Here is a 20,041-nt window from a genome sequence, read left to right on the forward strand (position 1 = left end):
AATAATAGATCACGAAGTTTCGATCGCAACACAAGCGACCGTCTTCAGGTGACAGAGAGAAAGGTACTGAAACAAGGTCTTATATAGGCCTGAGATGGGTGCAGCCTCAGGGTAAGAGGGCGGGCGTGGTGTCGTAAACAACGCCACTGGGGGAGACAAAGGCGTCCGGGCGTGGTGCTGGCCACCCACCCCCTCGTGTTGCCACAGTGCGTTGCTGCTCGCGACTAAGAGCACTTGCCCCAACAGTCTGTTACAGTTTTGACTTAAAACTTTCGTGGCTGCAGGAATTCATATTCTGTGGTTCTTTCGGTAAAGTCACGTAAATAGAAAAAACATAATTAAATTATGAAAATTATAATTAAGTGAATACAAAAATACAAATATCACAACGTTTCGATCACAACACAAGCGGTCGTCATCAGGAACAGGGAGGTTCGTCTCTGAGGGCAAGCTGTTTATAAAGGTTCACTTCAACATCAGCTGCCCCGCCCATCTCTAAACTTTAGCTCGTCCAATCGAGGCCGGCTTCCGGTCACGTGCCCTTAGCGCGATCCACAAAGACATCCAACTGTGTCTCTACACTTGTAATAATAAAGTAACTCGGCACGAGGTGCAACGCCATTTTATTATTAGATTTCCGCGCAAAAACGGCAATCTAAAGGCGACCCCCGCGCCTACGACCTAATTGGTTCCTGGGCAACGGCCGCAAGTCGAGGCGTCGTAAGTCGAACCCCTCGTTTCCTGTAGGCGCATTGTTATACATTGGGGTTCCGTTCCTGGAAACCCATTACGTACCATATGAATACTTTTCTGCACGTGCACCACATTTCCTCTCCTCAGACGCAAAAGGTGAAAAAAACATTGAAGAAAATTTACAATCTTTAAATCAAGATTTACAGAAGAGTAAAGAGATCTTGACTTAAAGCTTTCGTGAACGAAAGACACAAATGCACACCACGTTTTCTCATTGAAAATAGGTACATTTCAAACTATCACGGTCCTGGTCACAAAGTTTGTGGGGAATAATAGCCATTTTCTGTACTTTTTTGGCATAATCAATTAGTAAATAACACTTACTACCCAGGGACAAAAATCGTGTTACATAGTGTTACCAGTATTTTGTTATTGAAATCAACTTGAATGTCAAAGTCTTCGTTGTGTGTATCTTCATTTCCACCAACAACTCAATCGACGGTCAATTAACATTACCGAGTTCCTGTTAGTCGATCAACATTCAAGTAAAATCGATTCAACAGCTATATATTATTGGAGCTAATGTAACGCGCAGCTTACCGGTCGAGCGATGACCACCACCCTCGACGATTGGAAGTCTATTGTCCGCGTGCAGCTCACGACCGTTGAACGTTGTTGATGTTCAGTCGCACTGACGCGTCGACGAGTGTGGCGAGATGTTAACTACCTTGCATGGTGTGCAGGAGGTCGTGGGTTGGATTCCGACCCTGAGAATGCCTGCTGCTGTAGATTTGGAGTTTGCGTCTCTATCTCTCTCTCCTCGTGGTCGCGTGGATTTTTCTCCGGGTCCTCCGCTTTCCCCTCCACATTTAGAATCAAGGTCACGCGTTCAGAGTGATTTGGCTGCTATCCATTTCCATGTGATAAGCCACTTCGTTGAGCTAACATTTGCGATAGCCACATTGCTTATGAAAAAGAGCTCCCACATTGCAGCTCAGTGGGGCCTTACCTAGTAAAATAAAAATTATTTATTTTATATTCAACATCACGCATTTCGAGTTATTTGGCTTCTGCTATAATGTACACGTGATGACGATGATAAGCCACTTCGTTGAGCAATATAAAATACCATATATTGAGGGAGTAATTGACGAATTAGCTAGAGTTTAGGAAAAACAAAAAAATCAAGAGTAGGATTTGGCACGGTACACAATTCAAAAACTAGTCTCGCTCTAAATCCGAGCGCAGGGAGAAGGCCTTGCCGCACTCGGGGCATGCGTGCGGTCTCTCGCCCCCACCCACACCACAACAGGGAAATTAAAAGTGTGTAGTTAAGAAAAATGTAAGGAATCGGAAAGAGAGTAAGGCCTAACAGAATGGCTTGACGACAACATCAAAAGAGGTTGGTTACCAGAAAGATGTTGCTCTACTTGAGCTTATTGGCACTACAAGAAAAAAGAAAGTGGTAACAAATGACGAAATGTGCAGTGGATACCAACTACTACGGGGCTATCTGCACATGGATATGATGCTGATGAACCCGCCCACGATGAGCAAGGTTTATGTGTATTGAGAATCGGTGTTCACAATGCGAGCATCTCTTTTGGCTTCTGCGACAGATGTAACTTTGTCTTGCACACAAACCCAGAGACGCATGCACTCCGACGTTGCAAACAAACACCACGAGGTCGGTTCTTCTTTAAGGGTTTTTTTGTACGATAACGTTTGGTAAGAACGACAGAGGTTGCGATCTCAGCGAGAGAACAACAACAAAAACGCCAGTACAATAAAAGAGTTTAGGAGTGCACTTTAATCACATTTAGGAATACACTTTACAGATTACAGAATCGTCACTTCACAAACCTCAACGGCAGCGAGTTGTCAACTTTGTTATGGGGGTGAGTAGTGGCTCCGGTGTGCGCGGAGTTATTGAATCTCACTTTTACAGAAAAATACTTTCAAGAAAAAAATGCATAAATATGCTTCTTTAGTATCCTTATTGCCAGTGCAATGAAGTACTCCAAAGGCATCACATCTTGGATGAAGTTTATTGTATTAACAACAACAACGTCCAGTGGCTACCACCAGCCAACTCCATTCCCTTTCTTCTCTCTCCCGAGCGCCCCTCGTTCCCCCCTCCCTGTTCCCTTTTCTCCTCCCTATTCCCCTCTCCAATCCCAGCCCATGCTTTCCTTCTAACCAATCTCTCTGCTGCCCTTCTAACAGTCCCCGACGGATCCTCCCTTATTGCCTCTTTCAAATACAGGTAGTCCTCTACTTACGATGGAGATGCGTTACGACGACCCCATCGTAAGTCGAAAATATCGTAAGTCGAAGATGGCCTAGCCTACCCAGGAGTCTTAAAGAATGGTGATAATTCTAGATTTGAAGCTTTCGTGGCTGCAATGATTCATATTCTCAGGTTTTTTCGGTAAAGTCACGTAGGTAAAACATTAAAAGTAATGAAAGTAAAATAAAACAAAACAAAAATAAAAAATAAAATTCACGACGTTTCGGAGGCAACACAAGTCTCCGTCATCAGGTGGGACCGTCACAGCCAGATTAGCTGCATCAAGATATCCAATTTAAAATATGTAGGGTCTGGGACAGAACTCAAACAATTGACGTAAATTTACGCAATATGATTTCCTCTAAGTGGCCTCGTAACCAGGATGGAATTCTTAATGTCGATGCAACCCAAACACCAAACAAGAGTTATGACAGTCATTAATCAGAGAAACAAAATACATTAAAAGAACATGTGCTACCAGAGAACTCTCGGGATGTGATGCAGCTAATCTGGCTGTGACGGTCCCACCTGATGACGGAGACTTGTGTTGCCTCCGAAACGTCGTGAATTTTATTTTTTATTTTTGTTTTGTTTTATTTTACTTTCATTACTTTTAATGTTTTACCTACGTGACTTTACCGAAAAAACCTGAGAATAAGAATGGTGATAATTTGGCAAAACAGAGCAATTTACAGTACCGTACTGTATACACTATATACTGTATGTATGTATTAATTACAATACTGTATTGCACAGTAAAATGTAAAGTAAAAAAACAAGGTAAATTCTTAGCCTACCTATATGAACTGCAAATTAATAGAAAGTTTTTTCAGGAAACAATCCTATCTGCTAAAAAAAAGACTTTAAACATGCATTGAACGCATCGTATCGTGGTAACCTTAAAATGAAATCGCTAAAGCTACGTATAATACATGCATTGAACGTATCGTAACATATCATTACTGTACTCACCAATATTCTGTCCGTCGTCTGCATACTTGAACGATGTTAGGTTGTTGATGGCAATTTTGCCGTACCGCTATCGCCATCGTAAAATCGAAATATCGTAAGTCGGACCATCGTAACTCGGGGACTACCTGTATTCCCGGCTTCCCCCTCTTTCAAACCTTCCAACCAATTACCATCTAACAGGCCACATCCTCGCTATCCTTATGCAGTACTGCCCCCTCGTGGCGGTTATGGTGTTTATGATATCCATGTAACCCCAATGTCTTACGAAGAAGCTATCCAAGGATGTCTTAACATCATTACACCATATTCTTTGGGTCTTTCGGTAAAGTCACGTAGATAGGTAAAAAAAATATATACAAAAACTACGACGTTTCAATCTCAACACAAGCGATCATCATCTCCACCTGATGACGATCGCTTGTGTTGCGATCGAAACGTCCTAGTTTTTTGTCATTTTCTTTTTTACCTATCTACGTGACTTTACCGAAAGACCCAAAGAATATGAAATCCTGCAGTCACGAAAGCTTTAAGTCAAGATTTATCCTTACACCAGTAGAAAGGTATTAAATGAGACCGGCAAAAAGAGCCCCATCGATATAACTGCTTAACCGGAGCTGTTAATAATTGTAGGGTTTTGCATTGTTCTTGTACTGTCCTCCTCTTGGCAGCCTCTGGTCTAACACTGGTGGTGAAACGAAGCCACGGAGGAGGCTATCTCTGGTGTAGTCCAATCAGTTTCAAGGATAGTGCGTACAGTATTAAAGCAAGTTTGAATGTTTTACCACAAGTCTGTGTAGAAAATGCACACTTTATGCCTTGTTATAGAATGTGTCTTCATTTTATGCCATAAAAGCGTGAAGTCTTTTTTCAATCATTCAAATTTAATTGTTCATTAATAAAGGGTTTTTTAATCCCAAAATCAAATAGTGATTGATAAATGATGATCGCCTTCAGAGAAGTATGCATTTAGATTTATAGTATCATAATTCTAACTGCAAACGCCCCTTGTTTCGCTCTCGAGTCCGATTCACTCGGGCGACAGGAGAAAGCCAGAAAAGGAGCTGTCTATATCACTGCGCACGAAGATACCGTTGTTGGCATCCTGCACCTCCAACCAGACCTGATCCCCCGCCTTGAGACTTAGCACGGACCCACCACTCACGGCCACTCCATTCCAGCCATTCACCCAAGCGCTGTGATACCTGTTCACCACCTCCCCGTTTTTCTTCAGGTTCGCGTACACGCCCGCCAAGTACACGCACGCGTGCATCACGAAGTAGTAGGCGCCTGGGTGGACGCACGTGAACTTGCCCGTGCTCGGATCGTAGTGGTTCCCGCTGTTGGTGAGTATCACGTCGAACTTTATGGGTGATCCCGACGCCGGTCTGGGCGCCGACAGCTTGGCTGTGAAGGCGGACTTGGGCATCGTGGCGCAGTCGCCTGGGTCGCCCTTCATGCCAGGCTGTCCCGGACGCCCTAACTCGCCATGCATTCCAGTCCTCCCCGGAAAACCTGAACATATGAAATTCCGGCATATGTATGCGTATATGTTTGTTGAGTTTCTTTCGCAACTCACGTTGCCAAGCGTGACAATCGTAGGTGCAGGGGAAGGACAACAAACTAAACACAAAAAGCAGTTCTCAAGAAAAAATAATTGTACATTTAAAATGGCATGGACCCGGTGGCTTCCTAATATCAGAAGAGCATTCCAGATGGCCACAGAACCTCATCTGAAAGTGCGCAATGCGGTGACCGTCTTTGATCCATGGCTGAGCCAAAAGCCACCACTGCTGCTTGGACGAGCAGAGTTCGCGTGAAAATGGTTAACGCTTCTTTGGCGAGATCAGCAGCGCGGTTCCGCGGTTCGCTCGTGGCAAGAGCTCTGCGCGGTGTAACGAGTGCGACCTCAGAACAACACCGCTGGATATTCGCTTGGTAACCCAAAGCCAACGAAGCTTGCACGAGCACCGGATGGACCACGGGTGTCGGATCTTGCCGTAACCCCGTTGTGACGAAGTCATCCACACTCTCACCGGGCTCTCCTTTCGCTCCGTCGACTGCGGAATTCCCGACATCTCCCTTTGGTCCTGGTGGACCGATGCTCCCTGCAAATGAAATTTGCGTTATTTTTTAATGTTCATCGAGTCGCCTTGCTTCAGTGGTTACAATCAATGGCCCACATTTCTTGGCGTTAAAAACAAAAAATTACAGTAATGGGCTCAGAGTACACGGGTCCACTCACACGCGACCGACCGCCCCCCCAGATTCACGCTTACACTTTGTGACTCGTCAAATAACCCCCTACCATTACGCGAAAGATGGATTTGACGGCGTGTAGCCATCGCCCGCAAAAAAAGGTGTTCTATCTGACCTGGATGCTACTGATGATGAGTGAATCATTTACTGTAAAGTACTGTCATTCATTAAACATTCATATACACTCTTACATTGTGTATATAGACTCTTAGTAATATAGTAGTATATAAAAGTGTATAGTAGCGTATAGTAATATAATAGTGTATAGTAATATAGTAGTATATAGTAATATAGTTGAGCAGTGTATAGAAATATAGTAGTATAGTGTAGTAGTGTATAATAATAATATAGTAGTATATAGTAGTATAGTAGTGTATAGTAAAATAGTAGTGTAGTATGGTAGTGTATAGTAATTTAGTAGTATAGTGTAGTAGTATATAGTAATATTGTAGTGTAGTATAGTAGTCTTTAGTAATTTAGTAGTGTAGTATAGTATTGTATAGTAATATAGTAGTGTAGTATGGTAGTGTATAATAATATAGCAGTACAGTGTAGTAGTATATAGTAATATGGTAGTGTATAGTAGAGTAGCAGTATATTTATACATTGTATCTACACTCGTATAGGCATTCCCCAAATTACGCCAATTCGCACTTACCCGGTGGGGGAGGGGTACACGGAACCTAACCCCCGTCGCGTACTCTGAGACCTGCCTCTATTGTTGTTGGATAGTCACCACATCATCGGCTCAGGGGGGTGGTGCGGAAAATCGGTCAGGTGGGAGGGGGGATCCCCCTCCAATATTTGATGTGAATTAAATTAAAATAAAACGTGGGACGTAATCCTAAGGAATTTTAAAAAATGTAAACCGCGCTGTAAGTGGCTACGTAAAAGCTACGCTTACATGTGTAGTGTCTTCAAAAACTACTCACACCAACACGTTGTAACAAGTCACCTGCTTACACTTTATTCACCTGTACTTGCACCAGTTGTAGGCACTCCTACAACTATCTATACGGTCACATATACTCAACTTCTCCTCGCTCTTGTATATTCTGCACCTCACTTATCCTGCACACAGCATCTCTGCTCTCAGCGACTTCGCACACAGCAACTTCGCATTTCTACTGCTACCCTCACCTACGTTTCCTCATACCCGCTCACCCGTCTGTCCCAGGCGGGGGGTTCAGCCAATACCCGCCCAGCAACGGCGTGAGGATTGAGGCTTCGTTTTACAGCTTATGCATTGCCCCGTGAGCGGGAATCGAACTCGGGTCCCAAGGTTCGTACCACAGCGTAGCGCTGACCACTACACCACCGCTCCCCGATGCTCATCACCACCACCACTACTACTACCACCAACCCACCACTATCACTACTACCATCACCACCACAACTACTGCTACCACTACTAAAACCACCGCCACTACGATCACCGCCACTACCACCACCACTACTACCATCACCACCACTACCACCACCGCCACCACCACCACCACAACTACTGCCACCAACCCACCACTACTAATACCATCACCACCACCACCGCCACATCACCACTACCATCACTACCACCACCACTACTACCACCAACCCACCGCCACTACCACCGCTACCGCCACTACCACCAACCCACTACTACTATCATCACTACCACCACCGCCACTACCACCACGACCACCACCGCCACAAACACCACTACTGCCACTACTACCACCACCACCACTACCACCACCACCGCCACCTAATTCCCCGCCTCACCGTCCCTGCCGTCCCTGCCGTCTCTGCCCGCGGCTCCGAGCTGCCCGTGCAGTCCGGGGATGCCCGCGGCGCCACCGCCAGCACAGCCGCAGCGCTGGCCCGGGCACTCCGCCACGCCCGGCTCCTCCTGGGCACCAGCAGCTGCCGGTGCGTGCGAGCTCAGCAGCAGCGGCAGCAGCAGCAGCCAGAGGCGAGACATCGCCAGTCAATCCCTGCGGGGAGAGGGTGGGGAGGTGTTAGTGGTGGTAGTAGTGGTGGTGGTGGTAATGGTGGTGATGGTAGTGGTGGTGGTGACAGTAGTAGGGGTGGTGATGGTGATGTAGTGGTGGTGGTGGAAGTCCTCCTCTCCCACGCCCCCCCCCGAGTCAACCCCTCTCTCTCTTCACTCAAAACTGCTCTAGAGGATTTTCGATTTAAAGCTTTCGTGACTGCAGGGATTCATCTTCTTGGTTCTTTCGGTAAAGTCACGTGGAAGGAAAATAATAAAATAATACAGACTCTGCCTTCTCGACAGACCTGTTCTCCACCTGAAGACGGCTGCTTGCGTTGTGGCCGAAACGTCGTGAGAATTATCTTATTATGTTTTATTTGTATTATTTTATTATTTTCCTTCTACGTGACTTTACCGAAATAACCAATAAGATGCTCTAGAGGAGTTGTACACCCCTAGCTGCCACTGCTATTCAATGGCCTGAAATCAAATGTATCGCTCCGGATGACTGCTGCAAAGTATGATCTTCAGTTTTTATTATAGTGTGCTGATCTTTAAAGGTGCATTGAAAAATGTTGATACTCCTACTGATACTCCTGCTGTTATGGAGTGATTAATGCTGCCTTCTATGGCTGGAAAGTTTGGTCGTACATGTTATGTATATCGTTTAATGTTAAATTTCAATCACAGTTCCTATGATCACTGTTACATTGTTATTATAGCTTTATTTTGATGATTTCGAAAACGTTTTGGTTTAGCCTAATTTGTTTGTTGCAGTACAGAGTTAGACTGATAACTTTAATCTAAATTGTCTTATGGTTGTTCTTTTTTGACTTGCATCCCACTGGGATTTTGTCACACAGCATTGATATGCGGTGCTTTTTCTGGAAGACTTCGCTGTTTTTCCTGGATTTTTCTGTTGCGCGTAGTCACTTTAAGATGTTCTTGTTCATGTTTTTGTTTGTTGCGGTTGCACCCGAGTCAAGAGCCGAATGGCTCACAGGGCTATACCTAATACATGAACTGAACTGATATCTCTCAATCTCTCTCCATCTCCCTCCATCGTTCTCCATCTCTCTATCTCTCTCTATCTCCCTACGAGAGCCATATTCTGCTATGCGATGGAATTGCAGCGTTGCAAGCTGCCGCCTTTATGATCCAATTCATGACAGAATCAGAATATTGTATTTATACTGGAGGAGGAATCCGATGAACTATGAAGCTCTTTGTCCACAGATGTCCAGTTGGATCACAAAAGCTATAACAACAAACACAACACTAAACACACGACAGGAGGACAGAGTGTTGGAAATTGCGAGCTGATCACTAAACTAAAATATATTTATTTTTATTTTTAGCAGGCAAAGCCCCACTGACTTACGAGTTCAGCAAGTCGTAGGATTTCGCAAGCAATATCATTCATAATACAGATTTATTTTTTATTGGGGTGGTTAGATCTCGTATGTATATAAATGTGTGTCGTTAAACCCATTAAAATGTTGTGGGTTTGACTCTCCATCGCACAACAACCGGTCGGTGCTGTACTCAGTAACGAATTGGCCACGGTTTATTGACGTGACACGCCACCTTTTTACTGATTGGCTACGTCGGGTGGTGGTGGATTTAACGACACAACATTTACATTTACGCGTTCTAACCACCCCCAAAAAAATAACCTCTATTAGGTGTCACTTACCGTTTGGGTGATACAGAGTGCGACGGGCGGACAATTGTGAGTTACTTATCTATACACACAGCCTGTTTATATAGAGACGTCCACACAGAGAGAGACTGCTAAATGAATCGGGTCTAAAACGTTCACGCGGGGTCCCTTAGAGCAGCAGCAATGCCCAGACCCCCGTTGTGGGCTGTCCACGGGACCCCCACCACGGGACCCCACCACGGGACCCCACCACGGGGGTCACGACGCTGGTGATTAGCCCCGAATTCGTCTGACAAGTGGTGGTGGTGGTGGGGGAGCGGTGGTGCAAGCGGTCAGCGCTACGCCGCTCTGCGAACCCGGCGACCCGAGTTCGATTCCCGCTCACGGTCACCAACACCCAGTGACCATTATCTGAACCTCCCCTAGGTAGATTCAGCCTGGTGCGGTGCGTAAAAGCATCGCCACTGGGGAGACAAAGGCGGCCGGGCGTGACCTTGGACCACCCACCCCCTCGTGTGCCGTGCCGGCCTTCATAGGTGCTGCTCGCTAACAGGACTTGTCCCAACAGTCTGTTACAGGCTATACGGGGGATCTTTGTCTTTGTTTGCTTGAAATCGTCTGATCAGTGATCCCCATTGTGGTCAGAGGCCTGAAATGAATCATGGATATTTGGAATTAGCTGTGGAACGCGCAAAATCCAACCCCATCGCTCCTCGTGCACACACAGCACCAGTGTGTGTGTGCGTCGCTCAGCCTCAAAATAGTTACCAGTGCAAGGGTGTGGTGTAATCTTCATTTGAAGCTTTCGTGACTGCAGGAATCCATACCCTTTGGTTCTTTCGGTAAAGTCACGTCGATAGAAAATGAATAGACCACGACGTTTCGATCGCAACACAAGCGACCGTCTTCAGGTGACAGAGAGAAAGGTACTGAAACAAGGTCTTATATAGGCCTGAGATGGGTGCAGCCTCAGGGTAAGAGGGCGGGCGTGGTGTCGTAAACAACGCCACTGGGGGAGACAAAGGCGGCCGGGCGTGGTGCTGGCCACCCACCCCCTCGTGTTTCCACAGTGTGCTGCTGCTCGCGACTAAGAGCACTTGCCCCAATAGTCTGTTACAGTTTTGACTTACAACTTTCGTGACTGCAGGAATTCATATTCTGTGGTTCTTTCGGTAAAGTCACGTAGATAGAAAATTTTATAATTAAATAATAAAAATGAAAATTAAGTGAATACAAAAATACAAATATCACAATGTTTCGATCACAACACAAGCGGTCGTCATCAGGAACAGGGAGGTTCGTCTCTGAGGGCAAGCTGTTTATAAATGTTTACATCAACATCAGCTGCCCCGCCCATCTCTAAACTTTAGCTCGTCCAATCGAGGCCGGCTTCCGGTCACGTGCCCTTAGCGCGACCCACAAAGACATCCAACTGTGTCTCTACACTTGTAATAACAAAGTAACTCGGCACGAGGTGCAACGCCATTTTATTAATAAATTTCCGCGCAAAAACGGCAATCTAAAGGCGACCCCCGCGCCTACGACCTAATTGGTTCCTGGGCAACGGCCGCAAGTCGAGGCGTCGTAAGTCGAACCCCTCGTTTCCTGTAGGCGCATTGTTATACATTGGGGTTCCGTTCCTGGAAACCCATTACGTACCATATGAATACTTTTCTGCACGTGCACCACATTTCCTCTCCTCAGACGCAAAAGCGAAAGGTGAAAAAAACATTGAAGAAAATTTACAATCTTCAAATCAAGATTTACAGAAGAGTAAAGAGATCTTGACTTAAAGCTTTCGTGAACGAAAGACACAAATGCACACCACGTTTTCTCATTGAAAATAGGTACATTTCAAACTATCACGGTCCTACTTTTTAGGCATAATCAATTAGTAAATAACACTTACTACCCAGGGACAAAAATCGTGTTACATAGTGTTACCAGTATTTTGTTATTGAAATCAACTTGAATGTCAAAGTCTTCGTTGTGCGTATCTACACTTCCACCAACAACTCAATCGACGGTCAATTAACATTACCGAGTTCCTGTTAGTCGATCAACATTCAAGTAATATCGATTCAACAGCTATATATTATTGGAGCTAATGTAACGCGCAGCTTACCAGTCGAGCGATGACCACCACGCTTGACGATTGGAAGTCTATTGTCCGCGTGCAGCTTTTCTTCGGGTCCTCCGCTTTTCCCCTCCACATTTAGAATCAAGGTCACGCGTTCAGAGTGATTTGGCTGCTATCCGTTTCCATGTGATAAGCCACTTCGTTGAGCTAACATTTGCGATAGCCACATTGCTTATGAAAAAGAGCTACCACATTGCAGCTCAGTGGGGCCTTACCTGGTAAAATAAAAATAGTTTAGTTTATATTCAACATCACGCATTTCGAGTTATTTGGCTTCTGCTATAATGTACACGTGATGACGATAATAAGCCACTTCGTTGAGCAATATAAAATACCATATATTTTAGGGAGTAATTGACGAATTAACTAGAGTTTAGGCACGGTACACAATTCAAAAACTAGTCTCGCTCTAAATCCGAGCGCAGGGAGAAGGCCTTGCCGCACTCGGGGCACGCTTGCGGCCTCTCGCCCCCCCGCCCCACCACAACGGGGAAATTAAAAGTGTGTAGTTAAGAAAAATGTAAGGAATCGGAAAGAGAGTAAGTGGCCGTCCATAAATGACGTCACGCACCTAGGAGGGGGTGGGGGTTAGACATTTGTGACGATGTGTGACGAGGGGGAGGGGGTTTGAGAAATGTGACGTCACATCAAAATGCATAACCTTAAATAAATACACGTTCTGCTTAATTAAATCGCCTTTTTAATAAATGTTTTCTCCTACAACATCAGAGTGCAGCGCCACATTAAATACGCACTACAATGACAATAGTGTAAAGCGATTTTAAGCATGTTTTATTTTGGGGGGGGGAGGGCAGAGCTTTGTGACGTCATATTTAGGGGGGTCTGACTTTTTGTGACGCCGTGTGACTAGGGGGGGGGGGGGGTAAAAAATCGTCCAAAATCGCGTGACGTCATTTATGGACGACCCCTAAGACCTAACAGAATGGCTTGACGACAACCTCATAAGAGGTTGGTACCAGAAAGATGCGGCTCTACTTGAGCATATTGGCACTACAAGAAAAAAGAAAGTGGAAACACATGACGAAATGTGCAGTGGATACCAACTACTACGGGGCTATCTGTACATGGATCGTGATGCTGATGAACCGCCCACGATGGGCAAGGTTTTGGTGTATTGAGAATCGGTGTTCACAATGCGAGCATCTCTTTTGGCTTCTGCGACAGATGTAACTTTGTATTGCACACAAACCCAGAGACGCCTGCACTCCGACGTTGCAAACAAACACCACGAGGTTGGTTCTTCTTTAAGAGTGTTTTTTGTACGATGACGTTTGGTAAGAACGACAGTGGTTGCGATCTCAGCGAGAGAACAACAACAAAAACACCAGTACAATAAAATAATTTAGGAGTGCACTTTAATCACATTTAGGAATACACTTTACAGATTACAGAATCGTCACTTCACAAACCTTAACGGCAGCGAGTTGTCAACTTTGTTATGGGGGTGAGTAGTGGCTCCTGTGTGCGCGGAGTTATTGAATCTCACTTTTACAGAAAAATATTTTCAAGAAAAAAATGCATAAATATGCCTCTTTGGTACCCTTATTGCCAGTGCAATGAAGGACTCCAAAGGCGTCACATCTTGGATGAAGTTTATTGTCTTAACAACAACGTCCAGTGGCTACCACCAGCCAACTCCATTCCCTTTCTTCTCTCTCCCGAATGCCCCTCGTTCCCCCCTCCCTGTTCCCTTTTCTCCTCCCTATTCCCCTCTCCAATCCTAGCCCATGCTTTCCTTCTAACCAATCTCTCTGCTGCCCTTCTAACAGTCCCCGACGGATCCTCCCTTATTGCCTCTTTCAAATACAGGTAGTCCTCTACTTACGATGGAGATGCGTTACGACGACCCCATCTTAAGTCGAAAATATCGTAAGTCGAAGATGGCCTAGCCTACCCAGGAGTCTTAAAGAATGGTGATAATTTGGCAAAACAGAGCAATTTACAGTACCGTACTGTATAAACTATATACTGTATGTATGTATTAATTACAATACTGTATTGCACAGTAAAATGTAAAGTAAAAAAACAAGGTCAATTCTTAGCCTACCTATATGAACTGCAAATTAATAGAAAGTTTTTTCAGGAAACAATCCTATCTGCTAAAAAAAAAGACTTTAAACATGCATTGAACGTATCGTATCGTGGTAACCTTAAAATGAAATCGCTAAAGCTACGTATAATACATGCATTGAACGTATCGTAACATATCATTACTGTACTCACCAAGATTTTGTCCATCGTCTGCATACTTGAACGATGTTAGGTTGTTGATGGCAATTTTGTCGTACGGCTATCGCCATCGTAAAATCGAAATATCGTAAGTCGGACCAACGTAACTCGGGGACTACCTGTATTCCCGGCTTCCCCCTCTTTCAAACCTTCCAACCAATTACCATCTAGCAGGCCACATCCTCGCTATCCTTATGCAGTACTGCCCCCTCGTGGCGGTTATGGTGTTTATGATATCCATGTAACCCCAATGTCTTACGAAGACGCTATCCAAGGATGTCTTAACATCATTACACCATGTTCTTTGGGTCTTTCGGTAAAGTCACGTAGATAGGTAAAAAAATATATACAAAAACTACGACGTTTCAATCGCAACACAAACGATCATCATCTCCACTTGATGACGATCGCTTGTGTTGCTATCGAAACGTCCTAGTTTTTTGTAATTTTATTTTTTTACCTATCTACGTGACTTTACTAAAAGACCCAAAGAATATTAAACCCTGCAGTCACGAAAGCTTTAAGTCAAGATTTATCCTTACACCAGTAGAAAGGTATTAAATGAGACCAGCAAAAAGAGCCCCATCCATATAACTGCTTAACCGGAGCTGTTAATAATTGTAGGGTTTGCATTGTCCTTGTACTGTGCTCCTCTTGGCAGTCTCTGGTCTAACACTGGTGGTGAAACGAAGCCACGGAGGAGGCTATCTCTGGTGTAGTCCAATCAGTTTCAAGGATAGTGCGTACAGTATTAAAGCAAGTTTGAATGTTTTACCACAAGTCTGTGTAGAAAATGCACACTTTATGCCTTGTTATAGAATGTGTCTTCATTTTATGCCAGAAAAGCGTGAAGCCTTTTTTCAATCATTCAAATTTAATTGTTCATTCATAAAGGTTTTTTAAAATCCCAAAATCAAATAGTGATTGATAAATGATGATCGCCTTCAGAAAAGTATGCATTTAGATTTATAGTATCATAATTCTACCTGCAAATGCCCTTTGTTGCGCTCTCAAGTCTGATTCACTCGGGCGACAGGAGAAAGCCAGAAAAGGAGCTGTCTATATCATTGCGCACGAAGATACCGTTGTAGGCACCCGTCACCTCCAACCAGACCTGATCCCCCTCCTTGAGACTTAGCACGGACCCACCACTCACGGCCACTCCAGGCCAGCCATTCACCCAAGCGCTGTGATACCTGTTCACCACCTCCCCGTTTTTCTTCAGGTTCGCGAACACGCTCTCCCAGAACACGCACACGTGCATCACGAAGTAGTAGGTGCCCGGGTAGACGCACGTGAACTTGCCCGTGCTCGGATTGTAGTGGTTCCCGCTGTTGGTGAGTATCATGTCGAACTTTATGGGCGATCCCGACGCCGGTCTGGGCGTCGACAGCTTGGCTGTGAAGGCAGACTTGGGCATCGTGGCGTCTGCAGTAACAGTTACATTGGGGAAACAAAACGACATGTCTCGGACCGTGTCCGCGAACACAAGGAAGATTTGAACACGGCAGAACCAATACCTCTGTCGTGGCTGACCATTGTTATAACGCGGTGGGCTCACACGACATTATTTTTTCCGAGACCAAGGTACTCTGCAAACCTTCGGGCTACCATCAAAGATTTATCCATGAAGCCATCCAGATATATAAACACAGAGAAAACTTCAACCGAGAAGATGGGTATAAGCTGAGCAGCCATTGGAAGAACGTTATTCACCAGGTTAGAGTCGACCTAAGGAAGGCCCAGAACGGGTTCAGATAATGGTCGCCGGCATTGTCCCGTGAGCGGGAATCGAACCCGGGTCCCACGGTTCATAGCGCAGCGGAGCGCTGACCACTACACCACCGCTCCCCAATGCTCATCACCATCACCACTACTACCACCACCAACCCACCACTATCACTACTACCATCACCACTACTACCACCACCACTACCACCACCACTACCACCACTACTACCACCACCACTACTACCACCAACCCACCACTATCATTACTACCATCACCACCACCACTACTACTTCCACCATTACCACCACTTCCACCACCACTACTACAACCATCACTACTACCACCAACCCACCACGACTACCATCACCACCACCACCACCGCCACCGTCGCAATCATACAGTCCTAATTCCCCGCCTCACCATCCGAGCAAGTGCAGCAGCACTTCCCCGGGCTCTTCGCATGGTCCAGCTTCTTGGCACCATCAGATGGCAGTGCTTGCAAGCCCAGCAGCAGCAGCGATAGCAGCCAGAGACGAGACATCGCCAGTCACTCCCTGCGGGGAGAGGGTGGGGAGGTGGTAGTGGTGGTAGTAGTAGGAATGGTGGTGGTAGTGGTGGTGGTGGTAGTAGTGGTGGTTAGTAGTGGTGGTGTTAGTCGTCCTCTCTCGCCATCTCTCTCTGAGTCGTCCTCTCCCCCGCCCCACAAGTCGACCGCTCTCTCTCTATCTCTCTTTATATCTCTCTCTGTCTCTTCAAGTACCTGGGCGTTTACCTGGGGAAACCACACGTCGCTCTGAACAACTGGACCGAGCTGGCCAACACAATCGAGGCTAAATTACTGACATGGGCACGCCTCGCTCTGCAGATGTCCTTCAGGGGTCAAGTGCTTGTCGCTAACACTCTGGCAGCATCCGTGCTGTGGCACAAGACCAAGGCCCTCCAGCCTCCTGCTTGGCTACTCACCAGAGTCAACCGCTCACTCGCGCACTTCGTCTGGCATGGGAAACACTGGCCGGGCATTCTCTGCCTGCCGGTGGGTGAGGGCGGCAAGGGTCTGGTGGACGTTGCCGCCAGGGTCATGAGTTTCAGGCTCATGGCAGTAAGTCGGCTGCTGTACGACCGGGAGGAGCTACCGTGGAAGTCGCCGGCCCTCGTCCTGCTGAGGAATGCAAGGGGGTGCCTGGGGTACAGAAAGGAGCTCTTCCTGATGGACCTGAGCCTGGTCGACTACACGAGGCTGCCAGGTTATCACCAGAGCTTCTTGGATGCGTGGCGGAGCTTCGAGTGGAGCAGAACGCACGAGCCCTACGACCTCACCCAGTTCCTGAACGAGCCCTTGTTCTGCAACGGCCTCTTCCAGGGGATCAGAGGAGAGAGGACCCTGGCTCTACGCCTCACATCAGCAGGGCTGCGGACAGTCTTCGACCTCGTGCAGGCCCACCAGCGCAAGTGGAAGACCGCAGCTGAGATCGCCAGCACCACGGGACTCTGCTCCATGCTCGCCGGGGAGAAGCTACTGCGGGACGTCGCTCCGCACCATGAAGGAGCTGTGCCTGAAGCGGGGGAAGGTGGCGGTCCTCCCCCTCCCCTCCTCCTTCCCGGAGTTGTACGTCTCCTGCATGCACCCCCCTGACCACAGCGACTCCGGCAATCTACTGATGCTCCGAAGGCTGCAGGAACATGCCTGTGTTCAGGCGAAGATGGCGGTGTACAGAACGAGGAAAAAGATGCTGGAAGGTGACACTGACGGCTGCTCTGTGCTTCCAGTGTTCAGGGGCCTGCTCAAGGCACGGCTCCGGCTGGAGCATGCATACCACACACATACCAGTGATGTGCACGTCTTCTTCGAACACTGGGGAGCCGGAAAAGCCCTCTGTACCAGCGTGCACGGCACCCTCGTGTTCACCTTCTGAAGCGCTCGCTCGTCACAGTGTCGGGCACGATGACCACCACCACGTGACTTTCATTTTTTGTTGAGCGCGGCGCATTTAGTGCCACAGCGCGTGGATTTATAGCGGTTATTTGTTTGCTGGTGACTTTGTATGTTTCGTATCGGAATCGCCTCCAGTGCTGTTGCTGCTGGCGGCAATAAAAGTAGTTTAAAAGTCTATATCTCTCTATCCCTCTCTCTATCTCTCTCTGCGGCAATAATAGTTGTTTTAAAGTGAAAGGTCAATCTCACTATCTCTTTATATCTCTTTCTATCTCTCTCCATCTCTCTCAATCTCTCTCTATCTCTCTCTATCTCCCTACGAGAGCCATCGACTGCTGTGCGATGGCATTGCAGCGATGCAAGCTGCCGTCTTTATGATCCAATTAATGATAGAATCAGAATATTGTATTTATGCTGCAGGAGGAATCTGATGAGCTATGAAGCTCTTTGTCCACAGATGTCCAGTCGGGTCAAATAAACTACAACAACAAACACAACACTAAACACACGACAGGAGGGCAGAGTGAAGGAAATTGTGAGCAAATCACTAAACAAAAATTTCATGATTTTATTTTTAGCAGGCAAAGTCCCACTGACCTATGAGGTTATCATTTCTGAAGCCACCCTGGTTACCACAAATGATAGCAGCGGCATCAGCAGCTGCATGGGGTTAGTAAGCCACAGTCCATGCGGTGTGTGACTTACCAGTTCAGCAAGTCGTAGGATTTCGCGAGCAATATTCATAATACAGATTTATTTTTTATGGGGGTGGTTAGATCTCGTATGTATATAAATGTGTGTCGTTAAACCCATTAAAATGTTGTGGGTTTGACTCTCCAACGCACAACCGGTCGGTGCTGTACTCAGTAACGAATTGGCCACGTTTTGTTGACGTGACACGCCACCTTTTTACTGATTGGCTACGTCGGGTGGTGGATGATTTAACGACACAACATTTACATTTACTCAATCTAACCCCTCCAAAAAAATTACCTCTATTTGGTGTCACTTACCGTTTGGGTGATACAGAGTGCGACGGACTGATAGACAAAAGTGAGTTACTTATCTACACACACAGCTTGTATATATAGAGACACAAACACAGAGAGAGACTGCTAATTGACTCGAGTCTAAAAGTTCACGCGGGGTCCCTTAGAGCAGCCGTGATGGACGCGCGCCAGACTGCTGCCACTAATTATCTCGGCACGCCAGAGAAAGCCGCAACAGCCCAGACCCCCGATTGTCGGGTGTCCACCGGACCCCCACCACGGGACCCCACCACGGGGGTCACGACGCTGGTAATTAACCCCGGCGTGATATACGAGCAAGGGTCATGTTGTTTACTTTGGATTCGTCTGACAAGTGGTGGTGGTGGAGGAGTGGTGGTATAAGCGGTCAACGCGACGCAGCTCTGCGAATTCCCGCTCAGGGCCACCGACACCCAGTGACCATTATTTGAACCTCCTCTGGGTCGACTCAGCCTCAAATGAGTACCTGGTGCGGTGCGTGAAAGCATCGCCACTGGGGTGACAAAGGCGGTGGGGCGTGGTGTTGGACTACCCACCCCCTCGTGTGCCTTGCCGGCCTTCATAGGTGCTGCTCGCAAACAGCACTTTCCCCAACAGTCTGTTACAGGCTACACGGGGGATCTTTGTCTTTGTTTGCTTGGATTCGTCTTATAAGTGATCCCCATTGTGGCCAGGGGCCTGAAATGAATTATGGATATTTGAAAATAGCTGTGGAACGCGCAAAGTCCATTCCCATCGCTCTTCGTACACACACAGTGTCAGTGTGTGTGTGCGTGTGTGCGTCGCTCAGCCTGAAATGAATCCCTGGTGTAGTGGTGTGGTGTCGTAAACATCGCCACTGGGGGAGACAAAGGCGGCCGGGTGTGGTGATGGCCACCCACCCCCTCGTGTTGCCACAGTGCGCTGCTGCTCGCGACTAAGAGCACTTGCCTCAACAATCTGTTACAGGCAGTACGGGGGATCTTTGTCTTTGTCTCTCCAATAGGTGGTAGTGTATATGCCTACACACCCTACATACAATAGTCAGTAGTATATACTACACACCCTACATACTATAAAGTCAGTAGTATCTACTACACACCTTACATATGTAGTGGTGGTGTTGACGTGCG

General features: G+C 46.6%; 2 protein-coding genes across 4 annotated transcripts; both read right to left on the minus strand.

Moving 5' to 3' along the window:
- Positions 1 to 4,009: 4,009 nt before the first annotated feature.
- LOC144735429 (complement C1q tumor necrosis factor-related protein 5-like) lies at positions 4,010 to 12,011 on the minus strand. Of its 3 annotated transcripts, none has more exons than XM_078617832.1 (4): positions 11,972 to 12,011; positions 7,973 to 8,184; positions 5,989 to 6,060; positions 4,010 to 5,467 (listed from the first exon to the last, which is right to left on the minus strand). In XM_078617832.1, exons 2-4 carry the CDS (start codon positions 8,169 to 8,171, stop codon positions 4,983 to 4,985), a joined length of 756 nt encoding a protein of 251 aa, XP_078473958.1. In that variant the 5' UTR covers positions 8,172 to 8,184; positions 11,972 to 12,011; the 3' UTR covers positions 4,010 to 4,982. The 3 variants fall into 3 exon arrangements, with proteins under 3 accessions (XP_078473958.1, XP_078473956.1, XP_078473957.1); XM_078617830.1 differs by lacking the exon at positions 11,972 to 12,011 and adding an exon at positions 9,880 to 11,946; XM_078617831.1 differs by lacking the exon at positions 11,972 to 12,011 and having other exon boundaries at positions 7,973 to 11,947.
- A 1,334-nt stretch (positions 12,012 to 13,345) lies between these two features.
- LOC144735430 (complement C1q tumor necrosis factor-related protein 5-like) lies at positions 13,346 to 19,026 on the minus strand. The gene is made up of 3 exons (XM_078617833.1): positions 18,915 to 19,026; positions 16,389 to 16,522; positions 13,346 to 15,664 (listed from the first exon to the last, which is right to left on the minus strand). Exons 2-3 carry the CDS (start codon positions 16,507 to 16,509, stop codon positions 15,258 to 15,260), a joined length of 528 nt encoding a protein of 175 aa, XP_078473959.1. The 5' UTR covers positions 16,510 to 16,522; positions 18,915 to 19,026; the 3' UTR covers positions 13,346 to 15,257.
- Between the last annotated feature and the right edge of the window lie 1,015 nt (positions 19,027 to 20,041).

This window comes from Lampetra planeri, chromosome 55, assembly GCF_965212315.1.
Source record: "Lampetra planeri chromosome 55, kcLamPlan1.2.h2, whole genome shotgun sequence".
Taxonomy (NCBI): Eukaryota; Metazoa; Chordata; class Hyperoartia; order Petromyzontiformes; family Petromyzontidae; genus Lampetra; species Lampetra planeri.

Bases quoted from the DNA above. Each gene is read 5' to 3' on its own strand.
- LOC144735429 (XM_078617832.1), bottom strand. From the start codon at position 8,171: ATGTCTCGCCTCTGGCTGCTGCTGCTGCCGCTGCTGCTGAGCTCGCAC. The intron at 6,061-7,972 runs GTGAGGCGGGGA...TTTCATTTGCAG, and splicing joins CGGCAGGGACGGCAGGGACG to GGAGCATCGGTCCACCAGGA. The intron at 5,468-5,988 runs GTGAGAGTGTGG...TCATATGTTCAG, and splicing joins CGGAGCGAAAGGAGAGCCCG to GTTTTCCGGGGAGGACTGGA.
- LOC144735430 (XM_078617833.1), bottom strand. From the start codon at position 16,509: ATGTCTCGTCTCTGGCTGCTATCGCTGCTGCTGCTGGGCTTGCAAGCA. The intron at 15,665-16,388 runs GTGAGGCGGGGA...CTGTTACTGCAG, and splicing joins CTGCTGCACTTGCTCGGATG to ACGCCACGATGCCCAAGTCT.